The 22991-nt window shown below is 41.3% G+C and overlaps 1 protein-coding gene across 1 annotated transcript; it reads right to left on the bottom strand.

Moving 5' to 3' along the window:
- Positions 1-2895: 2895 nt before the first annotated feature.
- On the bottom strand, positions 2896-21753 carry rps6ka2 (ribosomal protein S6 kinase, polypeptide 2). The gene is made up of 22 exons (XM_084540767.1): positions 21619-21753; positions 18785-18901; positions 16945-17026; positions 16107-16187; positions 15704-15783; positions 12821-12927; positions 12698-12735; positions 12456-12598; positions 11403-11473; positions 10994-11082; positions 10066-10130; positions 7812-7914; positions 7433-7575; positions 7031-7153; positions 6749-6838; positions 6403-6561; positions 6146-6307; positions 5982-6058; positions 5545-5662; positions 5375-5431; positions 4531-4611; positions 2896-4287 (listed from the first exon to the last, which is right to left on the bottom strand). Exons 1-22 carry the CDS (start codon positions 21721-21723, stop codon positions 4138-4140), a joined length of 2241 nt encoding a protein of 746 aa, XP_084396893.1. The 5' UTR covers positions 21724-21753; the 3' UTR covers positions 2896-4137.
- Between the last annotated feature and the right edge of the window lie 1238 nt (positions 21754-22991).

The following is a 22991-nucleotide window of genomic DNA, read 5'->3' as shown; positions in this document are numbered from 1 at the left end:
CCTGACACATCAGCTCAGCGCCTGCTAAAAGCTTTTATGGAGTGTGAGCCTGGTGGTTGATATAAATTAAAGAGTTCTTTTTTTCTTCTTCTTCTTTTTTTAGGTATTATGGCTCCAAAGGGACAACTTCTGGTAAGCAGTGGGTAGAGTGAGAGAGAGCGAGAAAAAGAGAGAGAGCGAGGAAGAGGATGTATAGGCTGTGATTGGTTGCCATCTAGTGGCTTCCTCACTGTCATGACTCTAGAGAAAGGTTATTTGTAGTAAATTTCACAGTGCATAACACAGATCGTCAAATTTCATAGTTATTAGAGGCATGTCAGGGATGCTAAATGGAATTTTGGGTAAGGCCTTTTTAGAAAATAAACATTATGCATTATTAGGTTCTTTTGGATGCAGCCCTGCAGACTGAATATAAATTTACACTGACATGACAGCTGCAGGACAGGACTCAGAACAATGACCTCTTTATAGCACCTTTCATATATTCTTCCGTAAAGTGATGTAAAAGCAGTGGAAACCTTCACACGTATTTCAGTGCATAGCATGAGAAACCAGGAATTTCTCTATGATCAGTCTTTAAGATTGATCATAGAGAAATGTGTTTTAGTCCGTGCCCTCCTCTCTATAATTATAGTTACACTATAATATACACTCTTTAACTCGTTTTCTTGACTCATGTCACACCTCATAATTATCTTTTATGCTGCTCAGACAGCCTTAATTAGAGCTCAGTTTTTGCTTTAAGATTCCAGGAAAGTGAAGTACAGTTATGTAGGTTTTGTCTTTACATTTCCAGATCCATTGTCAGGAGATATGATGTTTATTATTACACTGGACCAATACACATTTTCCCACACATGACATTTTGACATGTCACGGTGGGTGTATGATTAAACGAATATCTGAATTCCATTGGTGATTAGCACTGATGCCTCACAGCATGAAGGTTCTGGGTTTGAATCCATCGGCAGACTGGGGCCTTTCTGTGTGGCGTTCGCATGTTATGCGTGTTAGGTTTATTGGTGATTCCAAATTGGCCATAGGTGTTAGTGTGAATGGTTGTCTGTCTCTCTGTGTTAGCCCTGAGATAGACTGGTGACCTGTCCAGGGTGTACCTTATGAATGAATTAATTCACTGATGCCAACTCAGATTATTTAATCCACTAATCTAAGAATTTAGGCAATCCTTTCTCTCGTCATCATGTGCAGATGTTCTCTGTTATTTTAAAGCAAAAATCTAATCCTGCAAAATATAATGTCCTTCAGCTCTGTGTTCTTTTCTACCTGCTGTTAAAAGTAGTTTGTTACTTTGTTTTGGATGCAGTAGATGCTGTATTGTTTTCTGCAAAAGGGGAAATATATGATTCTACAAGCACCTGGTGTGTTCCTGTAATATTCACATTTGTACTCTATGTGTTTCAGAGTTGAAGCTTGTTACATCACTTTATGTCCAGACTATAAACTATGTAATTCTGGTCAGTTGATCACTGAAGCTGTTTCAATTACTATCACAATATGATATGATACGATATATTTCAGGGTATTGGTATTAAGTATGCTAACTTATTGACATTTACTTTACAATTTAACACAACATGATCAGAGTTTATCTAATTACTAAATTGTAATAATAATTGTGTTTTTATCATAAGTCAAGTCAAGATGCATATTATTTCCCATGAGGTTTATTTTTCATGAAATCCTTTGTTAATCTCACGCTAAGAACTTAAATGAAGTAAATGATTACAACCCACGCACACATGTGACTTCTTAAATATGGAAAAAATAACTCTCGACACATTTCTTTGCCATTTCTGTTCTTTTCCTTTATTTGTAAAACTTTGGCATTCTAGCCAATTATTTCAGTTATTGGCCAGGTATAGACAGTATGTACACTCTCAGCAATGGGTGCACAACACAGTGTCATATGTACAATATATTAGCTAACACAATATATACAATGATTGGTGGCGGATAGATATACAGCACTATATATATATACAATTTAGTGGCGGCTTAGGGTGACTGAATGTACAGTCTAACAATGTAAACAATATATACAGCTGTATCTCAAACACAAGGTTGTACAGCACTGTATCTACAACCTTGTCTGTGTATACTCATAGTTGCATTATTCCTAGCTGCACGTCTTACAGTTGTGTAGTGCAACACAAGACATACAGTTTGTGTATCAGCAAAGATAATATGTACAGAATGACTCGGTCTCTGCTACATTGCTTAGTGGTTACACTGCTCAGTATGTTTTGTCTTACCTCTAAGTGTGTGTACGTTTAGGAGCATCATAAATCTACATTGCTACAGGTAAACTGTACAACACAAAGTGCTACTTATGTCTGCGAAACACCCTGTTCAATCTTACCTCGTATTTGTGATTGTGCATCTTATTAGACACAATTGGGGCAGCAGCAATAGACAGTATGTACAAACTTCTGACACAGTGGTTCTCAAACTTTTTGGCTTTCAGACACTAACAGAAGCCCACTGGCAGCTACACTCGGGCCCACACACAACGATGAACTATCACGCTGAACGCTGGTTCAATAATACAATGTGTGGAGTTTTGTTACAAGTGCGACAAGAGAAGCACTGGATGCTTTCCAGAGCCGCTCTTACACAAAATACCATTTTAAATATGTCATGATAAAACACAAAGTTGTAAATACCCCCATAGCTCTCTGTTCTATTCTGATCTGGGAGGTGCAGCAATGGTACATTTAACAATAGAGTCAAAGGCTGTATTTATGGAGGACAGCAATACATACAGTAAAATTATTGAGCATATCATGAAGAGTAAGACTCAGTGGCATTGTTATCTTAAGAAATAGCTCACTTTGGTAGAATATTTACACTTTTAACATGCATAACTCTGCAGAATGCAGACGATTGGTTGAAGGAAAAATAGAATTTCATCTAAATACTTTATATCAGAGGTGGGATTAGTTCATTTTGCTCTGCAGTCACAAGTAAGTCTGAAGTCCTTCCACTCAAGTCAAAAGTCAAGTCATAGGTCAGTCCCAACAAGTCGTCATTTAATATGTAATTAATGAATTAATCACTCAATCACTTAATGGAGAAAATAGTCAGCCCTGTGGGAGACCATTGGCAATACTTAGTGTGGTTACAGTGACATATGTTTTCTTTATTTAAGGGTTTTTGGGCTTTATTTCAAAGCAGACAATAAAAGGAATAATATGCAGCAAGAAGTGCAAGCTGCAACCTCAGTTTATGGGGCACCTATTCAACTAGATGAGCTACTGGGGTGCTCCACTATAACATCTTTAGCGGTGGTGGAAAGTGTCAAGTATTTTCATATGCAACTGTCCAAGTCCAAGTGAATCCATGAGTCACTGGTGTCATTGTCCAAGCTGAACTGCAAGTCTTATCAAATTTGGGACTCGATTCCACACCTCTGCCACGTTACAGTCTTGTCTGTGGAATATGTTATTGATGTAAGTCTACTGAGGGAGTTGAATCCTGATTTTTATTTTGGTATTCAGTCTTATTCTGTCCAACCTGGAGCTGCAGGATACAATTCAAGGCAAGTAACAGTTTGTCTGTGTATACTGCACAGTCTATATTGCACTACTGTCTTCTCACATAGCGTATAGTTTATGACCACAAAGAAATAAATCTACATGTGTTTGCTTTGAATATTAGTTAATGGGGCGCCACGGTCAAATTAGGAGTAATATAGCTAAATAGTAGTTGTAAATCAAGGCCAACTTTCAAACTAAAGCCCAGAGGACAAGAGAGGGAAGCCCAAATAATCTAATAAGACTGTATGTTTCAATTAAATCCTCTTTGTTCCAACATGAAGAATAGTTTATTTTAAGGTCTACAACTTCATTAAGCCTCTGGGTTTTAATCAGATTTATCAAATTCTCTATGAAGGTTCACATCATGAATGTGATAGCAGAGTCAGATTAGTTTTTTTAAAAAAAGGTGTATAATTTAACTTTGAATTAATCTAAAGCTAATCTTGTTGCCTGCAAATGGACCTTTTTATTCTTAATGTTAATTAGCCGGGGTTTGTGCTTTTTCAAACAAAGAGTACATCTTCTTTAATTCTGTTGGCTTGTAATTACAATTTAAAATCACTTCTGACTTTTATCCCAGCTATTCGTTTTCTTTAGGGTCTGAATGAGCTTTTGAACTCCCCATTTTCTTCATCCCTCTCCGCTGAGCCAGGCTGGAGGACTGAACAGGTTCCAGGACTGGAGCAGGAGCACAGCGCCTCAGAGCAGAGTAGGTGGCAGACAGAGCCCCCTAGTGGAGTAAAGAAGAGATTACATCGCACCATATGAGTGCTGGTGTCATTTCTCTAGCAAATCTGTAAGTGGTAGACAGTGCCATCTGATGGACTCTCAGAGAAACACATTACAATATATTACACTGCAGTACATTTGAGTAATTTCTATGTAGAAAATACTGCAAATACTTTTAAGCTGCACTGTAGATGAATATAATACTTGTTGTCATAGTAATCTCTATCCTGAGGCAGACACACACCTTGACGGTGAGTGCATCTTGTCTGGTCAGGATTTTGTCAGACAGCTGGTCTTTCTCTACAATCCAGGGATGACGAAGAACCTAAAGAACATCACAAAAATATGGATGACTACTGATAAAGCGTTTCAAGAACTCATTACAGTGGAAACATGGTACAATTAAAAGAAAAACACCACTGCTAACACACAGTGTGCTCAGTGTACTGTCCTGATTTCAACTCTCAGCTTAGAGAACATTTGGCTCATTGGGGGTAAGTGTAATGGTGTCATGTGCAATGTGTGCGTGTGTGGAAATAGTGGCGGAAAGTACGTTTAATTAAAAGTACTGCACATAAGCAACATTTTGAGGTGCTTGTACCTTCCTTGTTCTTTCCACTCTCTTTCAGAAAGAAAATATATACTTTGTACTCAGCTATAGTCAGCTTTGAGATTAATATTTTACACAAAGCCTGATAAAACAACTTTTCTTCTTTCCTCTTCCGTGAATCATCTAACAAGCCCTCGGATTGTATGTCCCTGTATATAAAACTGTAACAACAGCTACAACAGTCAGTAAAGCAGTTCTGTAATATGTGACTACAATTTGGTGCTACTGCATTTTTGCACTACTTGGTAGGATTTTCAAGCAGGACTTTTACACCCTTGCATTGATATTTTTATTTAAGTAAATGATCTGAATACTTTTCCCACCACTTGTGTCAAATCATTTTCTCTACGCCATAATGCCTTTGCTCAAACGAACAAAGCTGCAATCAGTAATTTATTGAATGAGTATGTGATGTGTGATCACTGCTACAGTTAAAACCCTGAACACAAATAGTCCGACTGAAGGGACCTAATAGTACCTGGGGGGCAGTCAGGCGCTGGTGAGGGTCCACGTGGAGCATCTTAGTCACGATGTCCTGTTAAACACAAGCAGACATACAGATGTGATATTCCATTTTTTTATAGCAGCGGTAATGTGGTGTTAGCAAGACAACCATTTTTTGCATATCAGAAAACATTAAGATGTCACCTTGGCAGCATCCGACACTAGGTCCCAGTTCCCTCCTGTGATAACGAATTTCCCGCTGCCAATTTGTGCCAGAATCTCCTCTGCTGTGTCCTCAGGACTGCTGGCAAACGGGCTGAAACTGACCGACAAGGACAAAATTCATTGAGAGCAATTCAAAGGTTGGCCGAGTGGATGTGAAATGGTGTGGAAAACACTTTATCAATTAATACCTCTGTTATAAAATCTAGAGATTATATAAAAAAAGAACCTTGACTTAACATAGGGAAAATACATTGCCTCTATTTCACAGTATGTTTAGAAGACATCCTGTTTGCGCCAGCAGTGGAAGTGTGTCGAGAAAATGGCAACATTACATACAGTTTTTATATTTACACCAGAAAGCTGAACTGCATTGCGCCAGTCTGTCAGTGCAGGAAGCTTGAAGGCTTTTTACTGACCCAGCTATCATCGTGTAGAGCAGGATCCCCAGGCTCCAGATGTCACAGGCCGCATCATAGCCCTGCTTCCTCAGAATCTGTCCACACACAAAAACAAACATCATTTGTGTAAGCGTGGGTTAGGTATTCCAAGCTTCTTGTTATGTTTATGATTACCGATATACCTCAGGAGCCATGAACGTAGCGGTGTAACAGGGGGTCATCAACAAGCCATTTTCCGCTCGGAGCTGTTTGGCAAAACCGAAATCACATATCCTGATGCATTCTGGGAGTCCACTGTCATCAGAATAGCGAATGTTGCTGGGCTTCAGGTCTCGATGCACGACCTGAAAAGGGGGACGTGTTCGACGTGACAATTACCAAACTAGTACAAGTGTGATAATATTGATATGTTCCCCCCCCCCCCATCCATTACCCTTACCCCCTGTGAGTGTAAATATTCCACAGTTTTGGTCAGTGTGCAGATGATGTCTGATGCATTTCTTTCAGTAAAATTTGGCAGCGTCAGAGCTCTGTCCAGCAGCTCATCTCCCCTCAGTAAATCCTGAACCAGGAACACACTCTGGCCATCGTCAAACACCTACAGGTAGAAGTGAACACACAGAAATGAGACACACACGTGTGACCTTTTTAAAAGATAATAAGATATGATAAGATAATTTACAAGTATACCGATGTTTAAGAGAAACTGACTGGCTACCTGAGTAAAAGAAGACAAAGATCGTTTTAACATACTGTATGTGGCAATGAGTGTGTGTTTTACTTACATCCTTCAAGGTGATAATATTTGAATGTTGTCCATATCTTAACAGGATCTCTATCTCTTCTGACGGATCTTTCCTTGCTCTGTCAATAACCTGACACAAACACAGAAACATACTGATATGTAGTAAAAGATACACAACTGTAATGTGTTAACATATCTAGAAATGCATAAAACATGTGGTTATTATTCAATATCTCATTCGAGTACTGGTCACAACTGATCACTGTACACTTTAATATTTATCTCTAGATTCAGATTCTAGTTTTGCTTTAGGCTCCCTTACCTTCACCGAATACTCCACAGCAGTAACTCTGTGCAGACACCTCCTGCACACAGAACTTCCCGTCTGTCTGACTTCTTCCTTCATTTCATAAACATCATTGAAGGCCACATCGCCACGGAGATGCTACAAAAAAACACACATACTCAGATACACACACATACGCAATTTTTAAAATTTATACTGCAGACTCATATATTGTGAGTGATTGAGTAATTGCTTTGTTCAACAGTTAATAGCTTTAGTAATGTATTCACCGACGGTGACTAATGAGAGTACAGCAACATTAAATAACCAATCTGTTAATCTGTCAGGTATTTTTTAACACAGGGACCTATTTATATAGTTATTTATGCAAACAGAGTGCAAGTCTATCATCTAAATAGATGGGAAAGGTGTACATACCTGCGCTATGGGGTTGATGTTCACCTCCTGTCGAGAAGGCGCTACCGTAGCGACAGTGGGCTCCTGATTTTGATTAGTAGCAACAAAGCTGAAACCACGGAACAACTGGTGCGTGTTTGCGCTCGGAGGGATCCCTGGGGAATCTGGATATGTGAAAAAAACACAGCAACAAATACATGCTCTGTTTATGACTATGATTTATAAAGGGAGTATAAAGGGAAATCCAAACATGGTAGTTTTCATTTGTCATTTGTTACTTCCTAATATCTGCCATTCACTTCCCTTTCATCATCTTCTGCAGGAACAACCGTTAATTTTGTCACCTGTGGATGTGCACACATGACTATTGCATTGCAATGAGTGTGCATGTTTTAGTTACCCGTTGGTGTTCTGGAGGTGAACTCAGGGTCAAAATGGAAAGTGTCTTCAGGTCTTCCCACAGTGGGTTTGAAGGGAGGCCTCATTTCCTTCCTGTACAACTTCTACAGGGAAGAACAACAAAAATGATCTGAACTGAAAATGAAGAATCTAGCAAATTGTAAGAGACAAAATGTACAGGATATGGAATTCTAGTAATGTAAAAAGATACACATGTTGTATGTAAATAAAAGCCAGGTGAAACTGTACATCACACTGCAGATAATGCACATCCTGCATTTCATTAACTAAGGTGCATTACTGAGTTTGGCCTGCAGGTGTCACCACCACAATGTCATTTGATCAGTTGCTTGCTGTGACCAGTCTGCTGTTCTTTCAGTTGGAAATGTCAGATGACATTGCAAAAAATATTACAAATGCTATATTTGTGATGAAACACTCCCTTATTTGCTATTTGATTCGACATTGCTCACGATGTGCGACCGTGCAGAAGGTGATGCTGCAGGTCTCCTCGGATTTGCGAAAGATTAAAGGATCACAGAGGAAAAGTCAAACAAGTTCCTGATGAACGACAAGTGGAACCGCTCTTCCAGATGGAGAACAGCGATTTAATTAGCATAGTGTAGAGGAAGGCGTAAGCCTCTTATTGATAGTTTGTCACATTAAGCCAGCAACACTAGCTGTAAAAGGGAAAATGTGATGCTTGGCAGCGAAGAGGTGGTGAGGAGCACAGTAGAGAGAGCCGGTGGTTAGGGCACAGATTAGCGGGTATGTAAAGCAGATAACAGTGGATTCTGTTAGAACTGAGAGCGTCTCTATACACGGCTGCAGATAAACAAGAGTCAGCTGTACATCTGTGATGAAAAAGGAATATGTCCTTTGAGAGATTTTGTTGTTCAGTGTAGACATTTGTAGGGGAACATGGTTACAGTCCCTACCGCAAACTGATTACTTTGCTGTAATGTCTGTACAGGAGAACAAAACCTAATGAAGTTGCAGAAGTAAACAGCCCATTTGTTGTGTGCGTTCAAGGGAGTGGTGTTTCTTCAAAGTTAAAATTAATCTAACAATGTAATTATCATTATATCTGACTGACATAAGCTGACAATTGTAATTATCTGTAAAATATGTTGTTTTCAAATCACCTGAAATAAGCACGTAGCAGCCTCCCTAACTTAATGCACTTAATGCTCTACTGTGCTTCCTGGCACAGTAGAGCATTAAGTGCATTAAGTTAGGGAGGTTTTACTGAGAGCTTATTTTCAGCAACACCCTATTTACACTCACACTTTTTGTGCAAGCCTGACAAACCGTGCAGTATGCATGGTGGACTTCCTGAGGGTATATTCCGTTATCGTGGTGATGTGGTGTAGCATAGACAGTAGTTACATAAGTACATTGCTTTTAACCCAACTAATATAGTGGAGTGTCTTTTTAATTGCAGTTGAAGGCCTCATGTTTGGAAACTCTGTTTTTGTCTGGCAGACTTGAAAGGTCTTCCTGCAGGGTGCATGTTATTCACATGTAACCCAAACACTGCAAAAAGACTTTTCAAGCCTGTCAGACAAAAACGGGGTTTCCGAACATGATTCAGTGAGTTATGACAGGCTACTTAAACATAAACTTTGGCCAGGAGCGCTCGCGGCCGACAGAACAATCCGATTTAGGCAGCGCACATGCATGGTGTGGACTATCAAAGTTAGAGGACGATAGTGGAGGTCACGCCTGTGGCCGGAAACATTAGCGCATGAGCATTTTGTGAGTGAGAGGCCATTATAGATAAGAGGATTAGTTACAGTAAAGTTAAGCGAAACAGACAGAAAAGGGAAGCTTGTCACAGTTCATAATAAGAGTGATTCATGTTTGCGGGTAACTCTTGAGGAAGTGGAAACTTCTGCTGGGAAGGGACAGAACACAACAACCATAGAGTGAATCAGATGTGATGAGTTTAAATTTAACCCAGGTCACATCCCAAAACTGCATCTAATTTACACTCTACAGCTTACATGTCTATCGGTGAGGATAGACTGATGATAAATGTATTTTTGGGAAATATATTATTTCATTATCATCCTTCCAAAAAGCGACATTTATTATATAGTATAGTATGTACACTATAAGCAGGTATAGCTGTAGGTTGTTCAGTCAGGGTATTTACTTGTGACTGTGTCATGCAGTCATACAGGCCTTGCTCTGTTCATGCTGTCTGTCAGTGTACACAATCTGACTTTGTCTGTGTTTACCATTTTACTTACATTCCAGTCTATTGACGCAAAGAAGCGGTGTCTTTTTATTTCTTCTACTCCGTCTGGTCCTGCACCTGTGAGACAAACAGATTGAGAAAACAATGTTAGTGTTCACATCTGTCACGAAAACAGACAGCATGGCATAAACGCCTAATAAACGTACTATTGAATCAAATGTTTTAGTAGATCTTTGATGGATGCAGTCAGATTTCCAAATGATGGCCATGTTGGTTTCATGAGTGTGTGAAGTTATCTGACCCATTTTTTTCTGCGCTTGCATGTGATAGATTTAAAGTTAAAGTTAGATTTTTAGAGATTTTTACACATAAATGCATGTATTTTATATTCAAACCCTAGTGAAAAAGTTCACACAATGCTGACTGAGCTAATCAACAACAGGTAAATCTCACTGCAGTATACCAGACTTTTAAATCTGTTGTTGGTGTGACATTACTGCACAAGTGCACAATTAATGATGATGTTTGATGCCAGAGCTGAATAGTATGGAGTATGGAGGGGTCTGCGGTGAAGAAACAAGAGTTATGAATGTAGCTTGGGTTCTATGAATTCAGCCCAATGTATGAAGCATACAACAAAAGTTTCTGGATCTCCAGATAAAATAAATAAAAAGAATACAGACTTAAATAAAAAGACAAAGACAAACACAGATCGCCACTGGTGTGGCTTTTCCTTGTTAGAGAACGTTCAAAGGAAACAAGGTATTGAAAAACTGTAGGCTGATCATACCCTCACTGCCAGAAGGGGGAGACTAAAGTTCCAATCAGTAGCTTTGACTTGCTATTATCCTCTGCAGCTGTTTGGCCTCTAGCAGTATGAATCCCTCCAGGTAAGAACTGACCTATATAGTCTGCAATCCAAAGCCACACAAAAAATGTAGAAGTACCACTTCCATTATTCTGACATGCTGTTAACGTACCAAGTCGATTTGCAGGGTTCCTCTTAAACAGTGCTCGTAATAAACTCTGCACCTCAGGGCTGAGAAACTGCGGCATTCCCAGCTTGGCTCTGTGCAGACAGGACAAGAAACAGGTTTATTTTTTCTGTTCGTGCGGGAAGAGGTGGATATTCTGACACAGCATGTCTCGAATGAACCACACTTGAGGAAATGAAGAGTTAATATGTTTAACATAGAAGTGCAGAGGGAAGGTGGAAACTGAACATTAAATTGTTGTACTAAATAATCCAATAACATCCTGCACATGTTTGCAGAACAAGTTGTGTTTAAACATTGAAAATAAATAAATTCAAAACAAAAAAATTTGCTTTTAGAAGCTATAAATAAAAAGCTCTAAGAATGATGACTATGGATTAACAGCTGATCTTACTTCAGAATGAGAGCCATTGTTTCCTTCCGATCTTTTCCTTGGAATGGCAATGATCCGGTCAACATTTCAAACTAGAAAACAAAAGGTAACAACTGTCAGAACACATTAGCCAACTAATGGAAGGTGCTGTGGAGGTGGATTATCCAAATTATATCAAGTTGTGCTGAGTGCAAGTTTCATCAGTTATTCCACTCCCCCTGCATGTTCATCAAAACATTAGAAACAAAGCTGCGCCTTCATATTCTGTTGAAATGAATGTCTCACTGCACGACCTCATTAACCTTTTAGTGGATCAATTCTATAAACACTAACATGAACTAAAGATGCACTGTTGCACACAGAAGCACACATTTATTAATCTGTGACCTCAACAAAAAAGTGACTTCTCAAAACTACAACAATCTTATGCACCTACGTGTCTATGCAAACACCCCACACTCAACCACCAGCACTGCATTTTGTCAAGATACAAGCCCCGATGTTGATTAAATAGAAAAATACCAGTAGAGATAAAACTAATGGAGATTTTGTGTAATACTGACCACTGAATCTTGCATCAGTCTAACAGCAGAATAACACATACAATATACAATGAATTATGATAATACCATATGTTAGGATGAGAATATTAAGCTATTTGTTTTTAATTCTTGTATCTTCCTAATACGAGCCAAGGACAGAAAGGGTTGAGATCTTTCCCTGGTATGCCTGTGTAGCTGCCAGCTGTCACTGAACGTTAACCTCCTTTTCAGTATTAGTGAAATAAGCCACTAGGCTAACGAAACAAGTGAAATCCAGCTGATGATTACTGAAAGTGATGGGACCCAATCTGCCAGATACGGTAATTAAGCAGCTTTACTGCCAGAAGAAAGCCAAATGAAGAATCCGGTACAATGACATATTATCTAAGAGTTGAGCCTGTAGCTCATAAAATGAAGCAAATTCATGAGCAGGTCAAACATGCAAGTCAGCAAGTAAAGCGCCTGTTAACTAAGAGGATAACCTCTGCATATAAAAGCATGTACAGAGTCTGTCAAAGTAAACGATTCTTACCATAAGTACCCCAAATGACCACCAGTCAGCGCTTTGTGTATGCCCTCTCCTGTTTACGACCTCTGGAGCCATGTATTCTATTGTTCCACAGAAGGAATAAGCTCTTTTATCGTGGTCAATAGCTTCCTTACTCAATCCAAAGTCTGAACAGAGAGGCAGAGAGAGGAAGAGCGAACAAGGTAAGAAAGAGAGACAGAAACAAAACAGAAACATACAAACTCTTTCCAGTTGAATGATCTGACCAGTGATCTTGATGTGTCCTTCTTCATCTAGTAGAATGCTAACAGGAAGAAAAGAACATTGTAATTAAAAAATGTCTTATACAAATACAAGGATATAAGAAAAGAGTTTTTATGAAGTAGTACTTTTCAGGTTTGAGGTCCCTGTAGATAATCCCCAGACTGTGTAGATGATCCAAGGCCAGAGCCAGCTCTGCAAGGTAAAACTTCACATCCTCTTCTGTAAACATTACCTGGAGCAAATGAATACCAGGATGTATTGAGCAATATGCGACACGTGAACAAAAACGAACTGATCAATTATGAGCTGGTAAAAAAAAAAAAAGTTTAACTGGAAACAAAGTTTTAAAGGGGTCCTAGAACCCATTTTTTGACCATTAGGAATTGATCTTTGAGCCTAAATAATGGCATATGTAAATTTGTGGGGCTGAAAACGCCCCAGGAGCACTGCTAGAGAGCCTAATACAAGGTCATAAATAAGCCCTGCAATGAAACAGTTTGTTTTTCCCGCCCACTCAGCAAGTTCATGAATAATGAAATGAGCTGCGTGCTGATTGGCCAGTTTACCCAAAGGCTGATTGGCCCACATATCCTGAAAGCTCATTGGCCTAATCCACCGGGCTGAAGCTAGAGCCAAAGCCGGCTTGATACTTTTTTTTTGTTTTTTTTTTAAATATATTTTTTGGGGGCTTTTTGTTGCCTTTATAGAGAGGCGAAGTCCCGCCCCCTTACTTCCGGGTTATGGGACCTATCTTTCGAAAAAATATGAACGGCAGTCTATGGAGAGATAATAATTATTTTCTGGTCCCGATCGAATTGTGGCATGAATTTCACATATGATGTGTGTGAATTTAAAAGATAATTTTTCACGTCAAGAGATAAATTATTTGACGTAAATAAGCTGAACAACATTAGGTTTTGTATGAGATCGCTTAGTGAACTACATCTCTCGTCTGAGAACTACGGCTGTCTCCTTGTTGAGCTTTACCGTCTTCTTCCAGGACGAAGGCAGAAGCATCAAACGAGGTGAAAATCATTATAAATCGGGTCATGTCGAGAGCTGTAGTTACACGAAGGGAGTTTTGGTCGGTTCTGTACGCGCCAGCATGCGGGACTTGTAGTTCGTTTAATTACGTATTTTCCATAGCGTTTTACTTAACTATCTTGCGACAAACTGTGACATTCTTGACATATAAAATCATTTTTTATTCTGAAAAACAACATATGTATAATCCAAGGCACAAGTCGATCGGGACCAGAAAATAATTTATCTTTCGCCATAGACTGCCGTTCATATTTTTTCGAACGATAGGTCCCATAACCCGGAAGTAGAGGGGGCGGGACTTCGGCTCTCTATTATATAGATAGCTGAAGATAGACAGGAAAGGGGGCAGAGAGAGAGGGGATAACACGCAGCAAAAAGCCACAGGTTGGACTCGAACTCTAGGCTGCTGCAACAAGGACTCATCCTTGGCACATGGGTCGCCAGCTCTACCCACTGAGCTATCCCGGCGACACAGCCGGCTTGATACTGTCCGAGGTTGGAGAAACACTCCGGGGTGAAGTGGGCAGAACAAACTACCAACCTCGGGTTGAAGCTCTGTGGAACGCGGTTGTAAATGAACATCAACCATTCCCGCTGACAGTTGAGTTCTTGGGGAAGTCTGTGTAGAGTCTTGACCTGCCCCAAACATCCTGGAACATTACACGCATAGTCCGACATACCGTATCCCTCTTGACAGAAACTGCGGTTAGCTGTCGCTGGGACTAGCTAGCTAACGCCTCCGCCCTTACAGTGGGCTGGAACATGCAAATGAGAGAGGGTGTATCCAAAAGGGCTGGGCGCCTATTACGTAATATCGGAGCTCTGTTCAGATTTGCCCATTTCAACACGGCCGTTTCTAGTTTTGAATTTGCATACGAAAGCAGGCTGGAGAAGGCGGTGAAGTTTTTGGTGTGGTCCTTAGACACCACTCGGAGCCTAAATTCAACAGGAACAACGTAAATGTGGTTTTGATTCTAGGACCCCTTTAACTGTTAAAGGGGAACCACCTTTTTTTTTTACAACGTGGACCTTATTTCTGGCATAAAATACGATCATTTACTCACCCATATAACTTTTGCGTCATTTGTAGTCAATTGGGAGATATTTAGATCTGCGTATATCCATATAGTGGGAGTGACTGGGGCACCGAAACGCCGCCTCTTAATAACGCATTATCTGCTGCAAAATTCCTAACCCTAACCCTGGATGATGTCTTCTGACCTGGATGATGTCATCTCTGAGTGCCACGCACACACGCGACTGTTGGCTTGTTTACCTGTAATTTGCTTGTGGACGAACCATAGCAGTAGCAAATGACAGGTAAACAAGCCAACTTTCGCAGGTGTGCGTGGCGCTCAGAGATGATCATCCAGGTCAGAAGACATCATCCGGGGTCTGTAGGTCAATCTACAGACCCCGGATGATGATAACAGGTGACTCTGGACTCAACGGGGAATAGCACTAGGGTACGATAACAAAATATTGGTGAAATTAATGAGTTTTGCGGCACATAATGTGTTATTTAGAGGCGGCGTTTCGGTGCCCCAGTCACTCCCACTATATGGATATACACAGATATACATATCTCCCGATTGACTACTACAAATGACACAAAAGTTATATGGGTGAGTAAATGATCGTATTTTATGATAGAAATAAGGTCCAGGTTGTAAAAAACAGTAGTTCCCCTTTAAAGGAGTAGAAGCATTACTGTCAATAAAAAGGAAATAACTTTGCTGCAACATTTCCAAATCAGAAAGTATTAAATTTGACAAATCACAACAGCCAAAAGTATCTTTTTACTGCAGCAAAAATACTGATTGGTTTAGAGCCCTGGATCTCACTTGAAAAACACAACACAACTGCATATATTGGCTCCCACTGATTCCTATAATAGACTGTGAACAGTCTAGACTTGTGATCTTTGAATGGAGAAAGAGAGTCTATCAGTCCCAAACACCTACCTCCTTAGACAGACGAGTGAAAAGGTCTCCTCCGCGGAGGAAGTCCAGGATCAGATAAAGCTTTCCTTCTGTCTGAAAAGCTACACAAACAAATAGATACACACGCACGTACAGATAATCAGTTATTTAACACAAACCGAGGCTAGATTCTTGTATTGGGGCTGTATTATGTTCTGCTCTATTATAAAACGTGTACATGCAAATCTGCAGACAGGTACAACAACAAAATAAAATCTTTTACTTGTCCTAACCCAATCTTGCACAAACACCCAGTGCTAATGCAAGGCAGAGCTAAAGCGTTACTAGAAAAGGAGTTTTGTTTGTTATACAATAAAATCAAATTCAACCCATTCAAGACTTCCATTAAAAATACAAAGTAGTAAAGTATGTAATTCATACTCACCATAGTGGAGTTTAACTATAAATGGGTGGTTCACTTCTGCCAGAATATCTCTTTCCATCTTAGATCGCACACGATCCCGGACTGAGGAGGATAGAGAGGGCCATCAGTTTAATGTAGATCCATTCAGTTCATTCTATTTAACTGTGGATGAATCAAAACAAGCCTCTAATGCCATGAGTATGTTTCCTGTCGGACGAAAGTGCATTTCCTTAATTGATGGATGCAAACTGAATTAAACCCATCCTGTGGCGCTGCTGGTCTATAGCGCAGTGGAAACCCCAATCGCAGTGTTATTGCAGCATCTGTCTCCTTGACAGGATGAGACTGTGACTCTTTAAATTCCAGGGGTGCAGGTTAAGAGGATTAAGGCTTGTACAAACACACTAAATCAGCACATGACATCTCAGCCTGCTTTTACAGTACACCCTCGTTTACAATAATCCCAAACTGTTTATCTGAATCAAAAGTACAAACTAACCTCTTTTGTCCCAAATCCCCTGGATGAAGGGCACTGCGAGAACTCAATCCTATATCTCTCATCATTCCTTTATACATCCAGTATTAATTTTGACATATTACCACTTGCATACTCTATGGAGGCCGCTGTTTGTTTTGTAATTTTAATAAGAACATGATATTCGAGGGATTTTTAGCAGCAGCATTATTATTCATTATTAATGAATCCTGTGGAAAATTTATCTTAGTCCTTAGTTTATCAAGTGTATTAATAGTTTGACTTAAAGTGCTTTAAATTTCAGCATTTAATTTTATAGCTGAACTTTCTATTTTCTGTACAAACCAAACATACAGTAGACTGTGTTATTATGTTATGAGCTACCTTTCAGCGTGGCTTTCTTCAGGACCTTCATGGCATATAGCTGTCCTCTGTCCACTCCTCTAATCTTTCGAACCAGAAACACCTGGAAACAAATAAAAATGCAGACCACAGGATAGCAGGATATTTTTACATGCCTCGTTCAGTCACACTTCCATTCACTACACAAAATGGCATGCACATTTCTTTTTAATTTGTACGTTTCCAAACTGAGTCAAGAGCCAGTTACCACACAACCCATGAAAGAGGCACATAAATGCTGTTTCAGTGTCACAGAGACAACGACTATGATATAAACATGGCCTGTCAAGTGCTAATTAAGGAACTGTATAGTACACCATGTAAAAACGCTACGCAGGCCACACTGTGACTTGACCTCATGTGCCTGCCAGTGGCTTTGGAAACAACATCCACCTGCCAACATCTGCCCCACGCAGACGTTTAATGTACACTACCGCTGGCAAGTCAGTGTGCCTCTGCTAATTTAAATAAACACAGTTATCTATGAAGCCACTGTCAAGGCAGCTAACTACAGATAATTGGAAATAGATGGTTGATTACATCAATCAGGCATAACATTATGACCACCTTCCTAATATTGTGTAGGTCTCCCTTGTGCCTCCAAAACAGTTGTGACTCATCAGAGAATGGACATGGGCCTTCTGAGGGTGTCCTGTGGTGTCTGGCAAAAAAATGTTGTTAGTGGGGGCCTTTGGGTCCTACAGGTTGAGGGGAGGGGCCTCTGTGGATAAGGCTTGTTCCAGTGCATCCCACAGATACTTTGATACTAGATCAGTTTGGGATCTAGTGAATTTGGAGGCCAGGTCAACACCTGTTCTTCATGTTTTTTGAGTTGTTTCTAAACCGTTTTTGTGTGTGTGCCTGTGTCAGGCTACATTCTGCTGGATCACTGATATGGGGTGGGGGTGCCTGGTCTGGTCTAGGTGGGTGGTACATGTCTAAGTAACATCCACATGAATGCCAGATAGAAAGGTTTCCCAGCAGAACATTGAACTGTCACAAGATGGTCGATGTTATTAACTTCTCCAGTCAGTGGTCATAATGTTGTGGCTGATCCGTGTATTTGTAGCTGATTACCTGGGGAAAGTTAGCTTTGGCATATCCTTATAGCTTATATTATCCCAAAGTAAGTGGTCACCCAGAGTCTCACACTTTTCTTGGGGAGATTTTGCACAATTGGGACGAGGACACTTTTTCTAGTTCAGGCCAATCTAAATGCTACTGCATATAATGATATTCTAGACAGTAATGCACTTCTGTTTTTTTTCAGCTGCAGTTTGGGGAGTGCTGTTTGTCTTTGCATAAAGCAAGGCCGAAAAAAGTGTTTTCTGTGTTCGGTGGTCGGCACAGAGCCCTGAATTCAACACGCCTTTGTGACGAATAACCTCTCCAGACCGTGAACCAGTCCCTACTGCTCCACATCGCTGTCCGACCTTCATGCTCTTGTGTCTGAACGGGAGCAAATGCCTGCTGCGTGGCTTCAAAGACATCCCAAAGGACTGGAGGCAATTATATCAGCATATTAATGTTCATAACTTCAGCAGTCACACAAGTGTACACATACTTCTGGCCATATGGTGTGAAGTCCAGATAATCTACTAGAAGTGTTCATGAAAACAATGCAAGTGGTGTTCATATTACATTCATTTAGCCGAAATAATGACATTCTGGGCCATCCAGGCCCTGCAGGTGGTAGTCACTGATGGATTATTATTTTGTCTAGTAGTGTCAACGTCGAGGTTCACTGTTATTAATAAACCGGCTCTTGTGTTAGTATCAGTTGTAGCTGTAAATATAGCTGGTGTCAGTGATTATTTAGTACCTTGCCATAGGAGCCCTGTCCCAGCACTTTAAGCAGCTGGAACTGAGAGGGGTCTGCTTTCTCACAGCCCTCCTTGACATGGTGGCTGATGTCGATCTCTTTAAGTACACTGTCATCCTGAGGAAAGAAAAACAAACATCATTACTGACATGTCACGTAGATATTTGGAAAGACGGACTGAGAAACTGAGACCTAGCTCAAGGCTGAGTTACATTTTATAACATCTCAGCAGTTATTACTATGATATCTACTCTTGAATCCGAACCTAAAAACAGATTCTGGTTATTTTTGAGCCATCATGTTATATATAGAAAGGTATAGCAGGAGGTCAGAGGCAGTGATGCGGACACTGGACTTTTTCAGTCCATTTAATCTGCTCAGTGAAGTGAGACACCAACTGCCAACTGGAGACACAGCTTAGACCGGACGGCGTGACAATGTACCATAATTCTGTAAAACTGTCACTGTTTCTGAAGAGCTTTACATCCCACTTTCAATCATGGGATGTGTTTACCTTTATATCTTTACCCGGGCTTGATAAACCTATCGAGTTAATGGTTGCAAATCATTTGTTTTGCAAACTTCCATGAGTTTGATGCGAGCCGTAAAATAAGCTCCATTTTTAGCTCAGATTCTGTCTTTGCAAGGACTTTGCAAAGACGTTCACATGTGCAGCTTTGCATGGCGGAAAAAATGGTAAAGACTTCAACAAAGTGTGGGTTTCCATTTCTGGACTGATGGATCTTTGTTGGAACGATTTCTTTTCTGTTATGTGCTGTTTACACGCATCCTCTGCTCAACCCGCCGTCCATCAAAAAGCATGCAACAGTCTGATAATGGAACCAGATCAATTCGGGAAACAGAGTCATTTGTAAATCTCAGAAGCCACATGAAGCTAAAAATAATCTGTCACATTTGCTTCTGCTAAGGCAGCAAGTTCTTCAATGCTATCTTTTTTAGAGGGAGTGTTGATGCTGTGGTAATAACACCACAACACATTTATCTTCCTGTTACAGTTTCCCCTTACTAAAACCATCAAAATCAAGCCCAAGATCAGCTTTGAGCATTTATTTTTATTCGGACTGTTAATTCCACTTCTTCAAAAGTGGTTTCTTTGATGACTGCAATTTTGTAGAAATTATAGATTAATGCACTGAGAAAATAACACTTAACAATTCTTGAAATATAAACGTATGCATGGAACAGGTGAAATATTCCACTGGCTATTTCATTTGCCATTAAATGTAATTACTAAAAATAGAGATTTTTGTGCGGTGCACATCCTAAAGGAAGTGTTGAATCAATCAGAGCCACACGTTCATCCTCAGTGAGAGAGGCAAGGAAACTAACCTGACAGCATATCAACTGCTGACATAACAGCACAGCAACAGCGTGGATCCATTCAGGCTGTATCCCACATCACACATTTATTCTTTCTGAGTTTCAAAGCACAGTGTGAGTATGCGGAACTGTATTAAATTAGAGCGATTCCATTATGTAAATTGGCATAAAACTGATTAGAGCCAACAGCATTTGAGCGTGGTGTTAATATTCTCGCTGGGTGTAACACAACAACACAACATGTAGGGTTTAAAGGTGGCTGGCAAACTCATACTTATGATAATGAAGTTGTCTTGATGTGATGTAACTGACTGGGGTGTGGTTTGAAGTGTGGCATGATTTTAATCAAATTGCCTTTTGTGGGGCCGACTGGGGCCTTTCTGTGTGGAGTTCGCATGTTCTCCCTGTGTCTGCATGGGTTCTCTCTGTGTACTCCAGCTTCCTCCCACCGTCCAAAGACATGCTTGCTGGGTTCATTGGTGATTCTAAATTGGCCGTAGGTGTGCATGTGAGTGTGAATGGTTGTCCTTCTCTCTGTGTTAGCCCTGCGATAGACTGGCGACCTGCCCAGGGTGTACCCCGCCTCTCACCCGATGACAGCTGGGATAGGCTCCAGCCCACCCCGTGACCCTTCACAGGACAAGCGGTTACAGAAGAGAAGATGCCTTTTGTGGTTGACCGCTGGTTTGTTCTTTTAAAAAGGCAGCAGGAGTGACACCAGTTAAGCAGGGGGGAACAAGTTCAAGGCCGTCGCACCAGCTCCTGATGGCCTCTGCTTCACGAGGAGAACATTCCCGCTTGGGTCGTCAGACCATCTCCCAGACAGGCAAACAAACAGGGAAAACAACACAAGCCGACACTGGGAAGGACAATCACACAAACAGGCAGATGGTCTGTCAAGTTGGTCTATCAGCTCTCCTTCACAATGTAAGAAGCAACAAGCAAACAAGGGAGGGGGAGTTTGTTTTTACATTTCTATCCCAAACAGGTAGATGTGCTGCAAACAGCATGCTGCCTCTCACTCTCCCCTGCTGGTTTGTTTGTGCTATAAATAGACCCTCCTTTGCTGTGGCAGTTCCCTGAATCAATCTGTCTGTATCCATTTATCTATCAACCTGCCTACCTTGCTGCTTGTTTGCTTGTTAGGGTTTCTGTCGGACTGCATCTGCATATAAAACTGCTCCCTCTCTGTCAAAACACACACAGTGTCTCCCTGGCCTCCCTGCTTTCTGGATTCCTGACAGCCAGCCAGAGCAACAGCTGTAATGATGCACCAGTGACTCCAGAACCACTCCACAACAAAAACACTCCCATGTGCACTCAGACTTCACAGACATCCCCAACAGCTCCAGTTGTGAGCTCTTCTTTTGTTTTTTGTTTTTTAATATTATGTTAACACATGGCGCAATTGAGACGCAGTCGCAGATTTTACGCACATGTCGTAGCCTATCTGGTCGTAAGAAGTTAGCACTGCAAAGGCACAACCGACTGACCTCTAGCTGACAGAATCCAGTGCTGTTCTTGTTCCTTGCAGCCTTGTTCTTCAGGTAGATGGAAAACCATCTCCGCACTGTGAATTTTCGCGTGCTGGTATCCATGGCAACGAGCAGACCTGTGCATCTATCCCATAATGATGAACATCTCCCTGCAGGGGGGTCCTAAGGTAGAGGCGCAGACACGGAGCTTGTATTGGTTGTCTACTTGTCCCGCAGCTCCTCCATTGGCCCATCCTCAATGCAGTCGTCGCTTTTTAGTTTCCCCATCATTCACATGCGCTGCCTGTCTCTCCCCGGTGGGGTTCAGTCTGTCGTGGCCCCCCTCCCCTCTGCTCCTCAGCTGCAGTGGAGGGCAGTCGGCGCGCCGTCGGAGTTGCAGCAGAGCTGTTAATCTCCGCAGGCAGACAGCGGGAAGCCGGGCGCGGGGGCAGGTGCGGCTGGGTTTGGGATTGTGGACGGTGTTTTGCAGCACGGCTCGCTGCGTGACGCTGCAGGGAGAGGTGACGAATAAATCTGTTCCGCTGAATCAGGAGAGGTGTGTGTGAGCTCCCCCCCCCCCCCGCCCCTCACATCTCTCTCTGCCCGTGCATGTGTGTGTTCATCCCCTGCTGCCTCCCTCCCTCTCTCTCTCTCTCTCTCTCTCTCTCTCTCTCTGCAGAACAGGGATTGTCACCAGTCACATTGTGTGCAGGCAAGCTCCCGGCCCCTCCCTGTCTATTTCTCCCCTGTTGCCTCACCTCCCTCCCCGTTTCTCCCAACAGCATACAGCAACAGCTGGCGAGGTCACATGGTGTAACGCAGCTACCTCTCCCTCTGCCCACGTCCCCTCTCCTTTTGCTCCTGCATGGCATCCAATCACACACAGGCAGAATGAAAAAAAAAAAAAAAACTACATAAAGCAGCATGACAAGAGATGAAAATGGTGTGGCTCAAACCCAGGGCCATTACATCACAGTGCTATAGTACAGCTGAGGATAGGAATCAATGTTACAATCAATAACAATGACAGAAACAAGGACATCAGTCACAGAGAGTATGATCTGGTGGATCACTGGGCATGTGTTCGTGAAGGTGCTTGGATCTGTCACATCAGCAGCTTTCCAGAACTGCAGTGTTACATAACCAGAGAGAGAGAGAGAGAGGGAGAGAGAGAGAGATGGATATAGACGCCAAAGGGAGTGGAAGAGACAGGGGAAGCTTTATTACATGAAAGCAGTAAGTGTAAATAAGGTGTCCCTGGCGGACCCTGGGCTTAGTTAAATCAAAAATAAGCTTTCACATTGTTAGAGCAGTGCCATTCAAATGTTCACAGGGCAATCCTTCAACCTGGAACATCGCTAGAAACAGAGCTCACTGGGCTGTTTTCTTGT

Source organism: Chelon labrosus (assembly GCF_963514085.1).
Source record: "Chelon labrosus genome assembly, chromosome: 3".
Lineage (NCBI taxonomy): Eukaryota > Metazoa > Chordata > Actinopteri > Mugiliformes > Mugilidae > Chelon > Chelon labrosus.
Note: the sequence above shows the minus strand (reverse complement) of the source record. Positions and strands in the feature narration are given on the sequence as shown.